At 36.6% G+C, this 12,173-nt stretch overlaps 2 protein-coding genes across 2 annotated transcripts; one reads left to right on the top strand and one right to left on the bottom strand.

Annotated features, from left to right (window-relative positions):
- The first annotated feature begins 746 nt into the window (after positions 1-746).
- On the top strand, positions 747-3,364 carry LOC145218306 (uncharacterized). Its single transcript, XM_080085718.1, has one exon. It carries the CDS (start codon positions 1,334-1,336, stop codon positions 2,222-2,224), a length of 891 nt encoding a protein of 296 aa, XP_079941844.1. The 5' UTR covers positions 747-1,333; the 3' UTR covers positions 2,225-3,364.
- Positions 3,365-7,202: 3,838 nt separating this feature from the next.
- LOC145219466 (corticotropin-releasing factor receptor 2-like) lies at positions 7,203-8,292 on the bottom strand. The gene is made up of 2 exons (XM_080086831.1): positions 7,812-8,292; positions 7,203-7,396 (listed from the first exon to the last, which is right to left on the bottom strand). The coding sequence occupies exons 1-2, from the start codon at positions 8,290-8,292 to the stop codon at positions 7,203-7,205; spliced, it is 675 nt and encodes a 224-aa protein (XP_079942957.1).
- Between the last annotated feature and the right edge of the window lie 3,881 nt (positions 8,293-12,173).

Raw genomic sequence — 12,173 nt, forward strand, 5'->3', positions numbered from 1 at the left:
AATCAACGTGTGTGTTTTTAAATTTCCACTAATGCGAAATCTGTTTTCGCATACGTTACACTGATGAGGTTTTCAATTTGTGTGAATCAACATGTGTGTTTTTAAATACCCAAGTTGGGCAAATTTCAAACATGTGCATGTGTTTGAAAAACGAAAATTCGCTTCGTATGACACTTTTTTGTTTCGAAACAAAATTCAAAACGAAATTTTTGATGCTCTTGAGCGAAAAAATGTAGTTGAGTTTTACAAATTAAAGTTCGTTAATTACATTTCATCGAGCGTTGATTATTATATGTGTTTGGTTTGTTGGTTATTTTTTTAATCTGTTCAAAGGTGGCAGTCAATTTTGCGTCTTAAGTAGAAGGCAGTACGACATGTCAAATCAGTTTTCATAAATTCCACAATCAGCAACAATTCAGCAACATTCTGTCTGATCTATTTAACTAAAATGTGTTTTAATGTTTTTCAAGCTACAGTAAAGTGTTGTAAAATTGATGTTAGTTTGCACAGGAGAGTATTATTATCAAATAATAGCATAGATTTAACAAATCACAAAACTTTTAACAGCTTGTTCTTATCAATTAACTAAATATTGCGGAATAAAAATTGCACGCAAATTATTAGCGTCAAATTCGAATTTATGTGATGAAAATTTTTTATCCTTCATTTCAACCAAACGACTTATATGTGTTAAACATTTTAATTCCATTTTTTTTATCTTTTCCAGCTGTCATTGTTAAAGGTTTATGTAATGGATGGTGTTAAATTATTTACGTGCATTGTGATGTTTTAATAGCTCTGAAGCAAAATCAATAAAATAGTTAAATCCCTACAAAACATACGTTGTCTGGTAATGGGTTCATTACTGGCAGGGATAGTTAGACTGTGTGGATACGTTTTCGTTTACAGAAGGTTTTACATAAAACACCATACATGTTGTTGCATTTAACATTTTTGTGCAGTGTCCAACACGGTGTGTTAGAAAGTTAGTGAAAGTGAAACATTTATAAGCGTTGCAGACGATTGTAAAAAAATAATGTAGTTCGATAATTGGCAAATGGTAAAGTTACTTAAAAATTTGAATTACTAAGTTGGTTACTTCAGTGAAAAGATCAGTTTGCTTGATACAATTGTAATCTATGAACCGTATATGGAAACGATAAAACGTGTTGATTAGATCTAATTAACATTAAAAAAAGTTGAAACAAAGTCGTTTACAACACGTTCGTTACTCTTCCTAAAATCCTTTCATCTTGTATTTGGTAGGTTTTGTTTTAATAAATCATATTTATTAACGTTCGTTCATTACCCCGGTAAAATTTGCAATTTCCAAATGGAGACGACTACACCAGAAATTGTGATCAGAAATTATTGGTTGGATGTGATTGAACCAGTTGCAATTTCAGTACTTATCTGCATCATTTTTTATCTTGCAATCTCATCATCCGTGTATTTGGCTGCAAAGCAAGAAAATGAACTGAAAACAGTTAACAGATGTTGCTGTGTTGCTTCTTATATTTTAATCTTATCTCTACTTCCACCTCTGCTCAATATCACAGTCAAAAAATATTTAAGCGGTGTGTGCACATTCAGCTTAAGTGTGCTAGTTATTGCAAACGTGGGCAACCGTTTCTCGGTATATCTTATTCTGTGGCTACGACAACATGCTTTGTACAGATCAGTAACTTCATCTACTAAATGGAACAGGGTGGCAAAGTATGCAAACAAGTTTGTTTTGCTCCTTTTCGCTGTTGCATCTTCACTTTCTATATTGCTCTTATTATCAACTGGAACAAAATATGAAAGGCGTTACGGTTGCTCCTTTGAGAAACTTGGTTCGTTGGTCGCCTTTATCTACGGCGGTTACATCTTATCTCACATTCTCTTGCTTTTTCTCATCTTACTTCCGCTCTCAACTTACTACAGAAACCTCTCAGGCATCGAAGATGTGAGCAAGCGATTAATTGCAAGCACTGTAGCATGTGTAGTAACAGATATCATGTTCACTGTTCTTCTACTCTTGTTGCATCCTTATGTACGGACATCTCCCTATCTTTCACCACCAATAATCGGTTGCATTCACGTCTTGGATCAGGTCGCTCTGAATGTTACTTTGATCCTCTCATTTCCCAACTACAAGCAAAGATTATTTTCCTTCCCTCTGGTGCTGGAAAACAGACGAAATCGCGTTATTCCAATAGTCTCTCTTCCATACATGGGATAAAACTGATCACAACAATTTTGTCACTGATTAATTATCTTGTTGTTTGATTTGTGTTTTTCGTTGTAAATTTTAATCAATTTTAGTTAGGATATACATGGACTTTCTGGAAAATGACACAAGCTAAAATTCACCAGCGTTAGCCGAAAAGTTGAGACGAAATCACACACCCACTGACTAAAATTGATCAGAAACAATTTTGACAAACATTCACCAACTTTTTGTTGGTTTATTGTTTTATACCGTGTATGTTTTTCGTACCAAGCGGGCACACAAGCAAAGAATGTCCGAAAGTATAGGATGGAAGCAACAACAAAGGCAGATGAATCATGCAAATCGATCCAAAACTTTTTGAAATCCTGTTAAACAACCCAGACACGGAAAACTTCTAACTGAACATTTTATATGCTTTTAAGTGTGTGTGTAATAGCCCTATCGTAGCAACAACAGATGTCTGCGAAAATTTATCTGTTCGCAATCATGCAGAAAACACACAAAATAATTAACTCGAGCTTGACATATATTGAATAAAGTTATCGCCTTCAGCAAAATCGAAACTAACTTTGCAATCATGCAGAAAACACGCAAAATGATTAACTCGATCTCGACTTAACAATGAATAAAGTAATCGCCTTCAGCAAAACCGAAACTATCTTTTGATGTATGAAAGCATTGCGGTATCTATCCACAAAGTATTTTTGCGTATATTAATTTATTTGTTAGCGTGAGTATCAAGTTTGACGCTCTCCCAAATTTAAAAAATAAATGATAAGTCCAACTACCCTCATCAAATTTCAACAAACAGATGGAAACGTATGGACAAATGCATCTACTATTTATGGATGAACGACGGTGTTTGAATATTTTATGCCTTGTGTACATCCGAATAAAACAAAGACCTGTAATCCAATCAATGCATTGTTGTTTAAATATGTGTGCCATTTAATTGTAAAAAGGCCGTTATTATACAAGATTCTCTAAGTTTGATTTGCAAGCTTTTTGCGCATAATGACGTTTCATGGTCGTGCAGTTATTCCCCGTTTTGCACTAAAGGTATCAACTCAACTTATATATGATGTCATTCATGGGCTTAAAATGATCAGAAAAAATTCTGACTAGGCATAAAGGATTTTGGATTCAGAACCTTGTTGTTTTTCGTTTCTTTTGCTGCGCATTTGCGTGTTTTCTAAACCTATTTAAATTGAACAGCACGAACAATGAAAACAGCTGTCTTGCGCAATATCAGCTAAAAATGACTATAATGAGCTATGCAAATCATGCTGAATAATTTAATGCCAGAAACATTAGTAAAACACGAATGATTTGTTTTCTGTGTTTTGTGTAATAACTGAAACTCTACTGTATATATATTATTTAAATATTTCATGTTTGATTCCTGGTATTCCTACCTTAATACAAGCGTTCTAATTCGATGAACGTATGCATGATACGAAGTCAAATACTGTACCAAAATAAATTTTGTTATACAAGGCAAAGCATTTGTTAAGCCCCAAACGTCCTAACGTTGCGCAGCCATTTCCGACTGGGTGATTGTTTTTGTGTTGTTATTGTTTTGCTGTGCTTTGTCACGCCAAACAAATTAAATCAAACCTAAATGCTCTCACGCTCTACACGATATGTAATCGATATACATTTTGTGAAACAAAGTTTTTATTTTAATGAAATACAGATGAAACATTTGTTTAAGTGTTGTGTACTGTAGTAAAAATTGCAAAAAAATTCAAGTCGCATTTTACATGCATCAACCGCTAATTATACAAAATGTCAAAAGCCAGCCTGTTAGAAAAAGTTATCCTATTTGTAGGTATTAGGAAATAGTAAACTAAATAAAGTAGAAAAAAACTATTGAAGCTATTGTTGTTCGCTTGGTATTAAACCAGTTTGGTGACCTTTCTTTTATTTAAAAAAAAACAAAAAATGTGATCCCTGTGCAAACCGTTCAATTAACGTATGAGCAGAAGACTCAAAAACAAACATCCGCAGCGACATGATAATCCTTTAAATGCCTTTACCGTGGTTGGTAAACGTTGATCACATAACAAAAATATTCCGTCATAAATCAACAAAACGAACCCGATGTTGTTTGACGTCATCATATGTCAACAACTCGTAATCAGTAGGTTTACTGAGTTTATAAACAAATTCCAAGCAAAAAAAATGTTTGCAATTGTTTCACTATACCAGTGTGCCGTACCTCTGTTTGGTTGGGTTGGCCAAAGTATAGGCCAATTCTTCTTGACTAGTCCAATATATTTATGAAACCAGCAAGATTAGCAATTAAAATACATAACCAAGACAGTGGTTTCGTTAAAAACAGAGCTGATCATTTGGGTCAGTTAAGTTACACTTTTATCTGACTTAAATTGAGCAGAACAGAAAGCTACTAAAAAGCTTCGCGTACCACAGGTTGAAAACCACTGCACTATGTAAACGAAAAGGCCAGGTGATTTCTTGAGGTGAGCGTATATACGTCTCTACGTTATCTTAAACATTCTTATAACCGTACTGGATTCAAAAAGCGAAAAAATCTAAATACACTCGGTTTGGTATCGTAACATTTACAATGCGAAGTATGATGTCTAGCACACAACAATATGCAGTTTAATAGTTCATCCCCATTCCTTTCTTGTGTACTTTCTTGTGCAGTATATATATATATTTCACGGGGTTTGGAGCCTGGACCCTTCCGTGCACGAATCCCGATCTGTTTTTTTTATGTCTGTATATGGGTCAGGCGCGCCGGACAATTCGGCCAAGTACCTGTTCATGTACAGCAGGGGCGTGCAACTGTTTATCGCAGTGGGCCACAACTTACAGTTAAAATGATGCTGGGGCCCAGACAATAAAGCAACACATACATTTTTAAAAAGCTTATTTAATGGCAAAGCGAACACATCCAGTTACTCATTGAGTACTTTTTAATCAATGGGATATCTGCTAACCTTTTCGTAGAATAAATGTCAATATATTTACTGCACCTATAAATCATGTTACTAAATCATTGCTAGAAAGGCAGTTCTGTCATAATGCACACTATGATGCAACAATGGGAATATGTCATCACAGTGGATAAAACCTCATCACGGTGTGACGTTTTATAAAGTCAAAAATACCAGTGATGGTGTACAAATAGCAACATGCCATGCTCTAACAGTAAAAGTATTCATACTTAATAGAGTACTTTGAAGTCTGCGCGGGCCACGAAAATAGGTGCCGCGGGCCGGACACTGGCCCGCGGGCCGTATGTTGCACGCCTCTGATGTACAGCATAGTATTTCATTACTGCAGACTATTTTACGCTCTGTCATCTAGCGGTTACAAACTCTTAATTTTAATGACCACTAAGTGTCGTACAGCAACGGCTTTCAAATATCTATTGCGTTTCACTATACATAACGGGGGCCTGAACTTGGCCGAATACATCATATATATTTATATATGTACAAAGTACTTGATCGGAATTCGTTCCCAGGAGCGTCTTGAGCCGAACCCCGTTAAAAATATCTAAATATCGGGTAAGCACTTGGTCTTAACTTAACAATGTCACTAAAACTTTCTGGGTTCAGAACAAGGCACAATGCTAGCATCTTTGTATTGCTGCAAATCTCTCTCTATATATATATCCCTCATCCGCATCTCGAATCAAGTGCATACTCCAAAACCTGCACGTACACTTGGTTAAATGCCCCTGGATTAGAAAATTCCCTCGTTTTGGCGATCTCTTTAAACTTGTTATTGATTGCGTGTTACCCGTTCTGACTTCACCAACATTTGCAAGTAATTTAAACTCAGTTGCACATAACCTAATTTTCTGTACTTAATTTTACGGTTGGTGCTGCCCACATAATTCTTATATTCCGTTCTTACAATACATTTAGAGAATGTTAGTTAACGCACACGTGTTTATTACCACTATATTCACAATTTATACAGACACAAAAAATATACATTATTTTCTAAGATCAAAGAGACCAAATCGACACAAAAGATTCAAAATACACCGATTCAAATTTCGTTGGTCGAGGTAACAATTTTGGTTAAGAACACCAAAACTTTTTGAAAAGGTGTTAAAATATGAAAGCCAAACCCAGGAAAAACAAATACTTTACAACGCTTTCAAAGGCGATAGAAAGATTTCCATATTAAAAATGTCAAATACATTTCAATTAAAGGGTATTGCATTGTTGCCAATGTGTGAACAACACCATAGGTGCACCTGTTTAGCACGTCAAGCCATGGTGTAATGAACGTAATGTAAACAAAATTCTGATAACAAGACAGACAACGTTGTCATAGCGGGAAAATGCATGGGCTGGCAAATCGTAAATTGATTCCAGTGAAAGAAAAGGTTAAAAGATGACAAAGATGCATAAACAACATGTACGTTAAAATACAACGAAACGTTAAGCTGTTCATGTTTATATGTGTGGTTTAATATACAGCAGAAGTAATGAAAGCCGAAATGATTTGCTTTAAATATGTGCAAGCAAAGGTAAAACCCTGGGTAATTGCATTAAAACGCAACGCGGAAAGTTTGCATGAAACAAATACAAAAAACTTATCATTGAAAATGTCTTTTACACTAGTGCTTCCCACCAGTATATTATACTTGTAGAAAAAGAACACAATGTTTCTTCTCCAAAACTGTGCTGTTGAATAACTCATTTTGACACAAAGAATAACAATATTGTAAAATAACAGACGCTTCAGAGTTCCAATTGCATCATGAGATCGATTGTGTTTAGATAATCCAAAGTCACCAATAGCAATTTGCGGAAACAGTTTGTCAGGTTAGAACTTCGATACCCCGACGTTGCATGGCCAATGGTACTAATAATATCCCGACAAGATCAATACATCTAATATAAACACTAAATTACTACTGCCGTTATTGTTATGACCAGAACAAAAAACGTCAATGTGTAACAAATCGCTCAACAGGTGGTTTCAAATTGAACCTTTAACGTAAGTGAGGTAAGCCCGTGTCTGCGCTGTCTCGTTGCTGTTCATTAGACCAAGTTTTACACGGTAGAATTTCCTGTCTGGTGACGCGGTTCATGACGCAGTACAGATGGAAGACGACGATTCCCTGCGATCCGTTCACCAGGCTGTTGATGTACATGAACACCTCGTTCGAAATGTCGTACCCTATTCCTGCAAAAATGCACAAAGTTAAAAAATATTAAATGTTGTGATTGGATTAAGTTGGGGAAAGATATCTACATGGGTGATACACAGGCTTCCTGTAACTGGGCAAAAGAATATTGGAAGATTGTTCAACGTTTGTAAATCCTACTAAATGATGCAAAAAGGGGCATATTGCAAAGCAATATTTCGTGAAATGGCATTGAGTAAAAAAACTTTGGTTCCATTGTGATTCATTTTCTACATAGCTTATGGACAGTTGTGACATCCAACAGATTTTGTGAGGCACTACGCAAGCCTACGATGCAAGGGTTATGTCACCATATGTACTGATGAAATAAGAGCTTGCAGTTCAAGAGTGTGCACTGAATGAAGCTTAACGATTGGGTATAAATATGTATTCTTTGCTTTGTATGCAACACACCTGTGAAGAATACCAAACTCCAAGTGCCTCCAAGCATTACGAGCAGAAGAAAGAATGACTTTGCTGCTCTCAGCGCATTCTCTACTTCTGCATTTTCGTCTTTGTTGTGCAAACTTCGTGTGTTGCTCATCACGTGAGTGGTCTTCACGATGATCATGGTATTCATGAAGAGTATGAGAGCAAGAGGAGCGAAGACCGAAGCGTAGAAGATCGGAGTACCGGGAGCTAACCAGCATCTGTCATACTTAGGAATGGATGAAGTTTGGTTTTCAAATTCGTTACACTGCTCAAAGAACGGTTGGGGTTGCATGTAACTGTCACTGGAAAACCCAACACCCGCAGCAACACCCACTATAAGAGCTGGAACGACCCAACCTACTACCATAAAGACCTTAACACGGTTTTGCGGATCTTGTGCCTCGAACGCATATGGAAAGGAGGTGGCCATCACTAGACGAACTCCTTCGATGAGGAACCACATTCCTGTAAAGGAAACCAAGATTATGACTACGATTTAAACTTTTTTTTGTTTAAAGCCTGCATGCTTACCAACACATAGCAAGAGGTAATGCACGGTCACCGTGAAAATCATGCATGAGATTTCATGTGAAACCGCGAGGTCATGTGACATGTTGGTTGCGTGAAGCAGCAGAAAAGCCAAAGACAAGCTGATTTGAACCGGATTCCTATCGTCGTGTCGCTGATGTATGCAGAGTATGACTATGGTGGCAATGAGAAATGCTATAGATGCTGCCTCTGTTGTGTAAGATATGATCTGAAAATACCAAGTCAAATTAAATGCAATTATTTACTAAAGCCGTATATTTATCTACCTTAACCCATTCAGGTATTGTGATGGTTTCCACAGCCAGAAGCACAGTAAAAATAGTGAGGTGATTGCATTTGCAAATGACGTCACCTGATACGTCATCAATGCTTGTGACGCAACCCACGTCAGAGTACTTCTTCGATAACCGTTCGACGAAAAGACAGATAGGTGCTAGTTTTCTAATCATCAGGTTTGTCGAATTTTCTTTTTCTTTTTTAATCTGCTTACAGACTGATTCAGACGACGCTGGGGTTACGACAAGGTTTGCGTTTCCTTGCAGTTGATCGTTACCTGCTGTGTCATTGGATGAACGCAGGAAGCTATCGGCGTCCCAGCCATTAATGACAATAAAGGTTGTGTTTTCTGCAGCTATGTACCGGGTTACAGCGAGAGAACTCGGGGTTATACGTTGGGTCTCTGTTGTTTTAGTTTGGTTTATCTTATAGACAAACACAGTAGTAACAATTCGACTAACGTTGTTTGTTTCTAGTTGGAATTCAATGTGAGACGAACGAAGCTCAAGAATAGAGTTGTAGTTGTATCTTTCCTCTGTAATTTCTGAAACTACGATATGCAGTTGAGTTTCCCCGAAGTCGTAGGTGGTTCCGTTGGTATCAATGTGATTCTGCGAAACTTTCTCGATTTGGTTTTCAAGATTTTTAAATCCATCTGCTTCGTCAGGTATGAGATGTCGCACCGTTTCCAAAAACATCTCGTCTGTGAAATAATGTGTTTATAATAGAATAGACGTAAATGAAAACCTTCAATGCGCTCATAAAACGTCTTTAAATATGAGTGATAACAAAGCAGTGAACACTATTTTCTACTATTGTGTGATGTGATCCTGTAACAGACAACCATGTTGAAGCGCCCTACTTTCTTGTTGCTCTTAAAATGTGATTTTGAAAACGGCCAACTCACGTTTCGGAATTGAGCAGTTTAAATCAATGTCGATGTATTTATCTACTTTACTGCACGGATCTTCAACATTGAGTGATGCTGGTATAGAACAGTGAGGTTTGTTTTGACACAAATTCATAATCATGGCCACACCCTCCGATCCATTGCAGTCGGTACTTTCCTTCGCAGATCCATGACAAACCCTGAAATAAGTAATGAAATTGCCTAGTTTCGCTTCATTTGTTTCAAAAATAGTAAACGTACGACAACAAAGGTATGGGCTACTTTCTCTTTTTGTTGGGCATTCAATAAAATTAGTTTAATGAAAAGGTGATGAAAAGGAAATAACCTAATATCAGCAGTTATGGTGTTTCCGCACTCAAATCAAATCTACAAACATATAAATAGAAAAAATACTACACAAAGTACTGTTGCTTAAAATTAAACGTGGCATCGAATGTTGAAACATGGCATCGAATGCATTAACTGATTGTTTGCATTAAAAAAATGGTTTAGTTACATAAAAATACATCAAATATAAGTTATTCCTTCACACTTACTTTGAGTATGGTTGAAGTCGTCCATAAAGTGCTGAAATTATTTGAATCTTTTTCCCAGCAGGACAACTAATATTCAAAAAATTAAGATTGCACACTAAACAAGAAAAATGAAGTTGCATTGAATGTTTTTCGCAATAAGCAATTGACTTAGGAGCCAATGTAAAACAAAATATTATTTTTTATTTGCACAAACAGCGCATTTACCTATGCATCTTCTCAGGCCTGTTCCTGGTCGACATCCTGTTTTGGGAGTAGATGTGCGAGCTGTAAGTAATCAGCAAAATGTTTTGGAGTTCGGACAGATATGAAAATTAGTTAAACGTATTGAGCACTTATTGAAATTGTGTGGTTTAACCTTGAGACAAAAATCCGCCACATGTCAATGGCCGTGTGCTTTAGACTTTTCAAGTTAAAAGTAACTGCATTGTAGCACTTTTTTTTGTTCCCGAGAGCTAAAGTACGTTGCACTTTTTTGTTTTCATAGTTATCGTCTCGGCAAATAGTCATGCCATCATCAGCGATATGAAGGGCCATACCAGTTTTACCAGTATATATCCACTTAAGTCACGTAAAAGAATGATAAAAAAGGTGCGACACAAGCGTCGCATATTAACAAAAGATAATAAGGTGCGCAGCAGCGAGGTGTAAGCCACCTGCATGCGTGCGAAGTATGGTTATAAACAGATGCAACTGCTGTGGCCCTTCATATCCCTGATGATGGTCTGAGCATTTGCCGAAACGGTTGAACAATAAAGCATGCAGTATTTTAAGTCTATTTGGGCCGTTGTTTTCATCGTTAAACTAATGAACACATCCGTATATGGTTTTCAAATTTTACCTAGTTTCGCAGAATTACAACCTATGTTATAAAATTCCAAATTCAGATTGTAGATGCTTTACAAACAATCAAACTGTAGATGCTTTACAAACAATCAAACGACTTACCTTTACTTCCAGCAAAAAGTGCGACGAGCATTACTACCCAAAACACAAACAAAAGTTTCATCTGATGAGGCATATTTTTTGTTTCAGCGGATGTCTAACTCAAACTAATAAGCAACTAGTCATACATTAATACGCACAAGATAAACAAAATTCTGATAGAATACTGACTAGTGAGTATTATTTAAACTCACTATGCTGGGCTGGTTACATACATCAGAACGTAACAAGCAAATGCATCCGTCATAAATCAGCTCCGTGTCCCGTTACAATTAAGGTAACGCAAAAAAAGCAATCGCGCGTTCATGGTGTCTCGTAAGTGATAACGATCAAACAAGCAACCTACAAGGTATATAGAAGAAATAATGCAACTGAGACACTAAGCCGATTTCACTTTGGTTCCCAAGCATTTGCTTGGCGATTGTGAGCCAGTTTACACTGTTGTTTATGCCCAGTTATGGCATTGAACAGAATACGTAAAGCAAGGCTATAGTAGGCGGTTACACCCAACAAATTTGAGTGCCGTTGGATGGCTACACTAGCAAATACGGTCTATCTCTTATCACCAACTGCACTGATGGGGGAGGCAGGAACTTGGCCGAAGTTGGCCTGACCCATACACAGACATAAAAAACCTGATCGGGATTCGTCCCCGGGAGTGTCCTGGGCTCGAACCCCGTGAAAAAATAAATAATTAAAAAAAACTGCACTGATGGGACATAAGTTGAAACAGTGGGCATTGTCTGTAGCTTAATAATGCTACTATTTAGTTGAGTATAAAATATACATTTTAAACATTTTCGGCCAAATGCATTATTTTATGTTTACTAAAATTAATAAGTGACGTAAAAATATTGTTGGGTTTTAGTATGATATCTTGACAATTTAATATTGTGCTTATGTTATTTTTTTCTTTTCTTGTGCATATTTGTGTTGTTTACAAGCCATAGTTTCGTTTTTGTGTTGTATTTTAGGCTGAACTTAAGTTTCTCATTCGTATCATGGTGAACAAAGCACAAACTTTTGGTTATTGCTTTTCGCCGTTAAAACAGATTTGCGTCGTCGTGTAACGAAAAATGCAGCGCTGCATTTTCTTGTGCTACAAAAAAAAACTTTTCCCAACGGCAACTA

The sequence above is a fragment of the Phallusia mammillata genome, chromosome 3 (assembly GCF_965637545.1).
Source record: "Phallusia mammillata chromosome 3, kaPhaMamm4.hap1.1, whole genome shotgun sequence".
Classification (NCBI taxonomy): domain Eukaryota; kingdom Metazoa; phylum Chordata; class Ascidiacea; order Phlebobranchia; family Ascidiidae; genus Phallusia; species Phallusia mammillata.

What these genes read in the sequence shown, in the direction of transcription:
- LOC145218306 (XM_080085718.1), top strand. Translation starts at nt 1,334, where the DNA reads ATGGAGACGACTACACCAGAAATTGTGATCAGAAATTATTGGTTGGAT.
- LOC145219466 (XM_080086831.1), bottom strand. Translation starts at nt 8,292, where the DNA reads ATGTGGTTCCTCATCGAAGGAGTTCGTCTAGTGATGGCCACCTCCTTT. An exon ending in GAGTTTGGTATTCTTCACAG is followed by an intron (nt 7,397 to 7,811) that starts GTGTGTTGCATA and finishes GCATTTTTGCAG; the next exon opens with GAATAGGGTACGACATTTCG.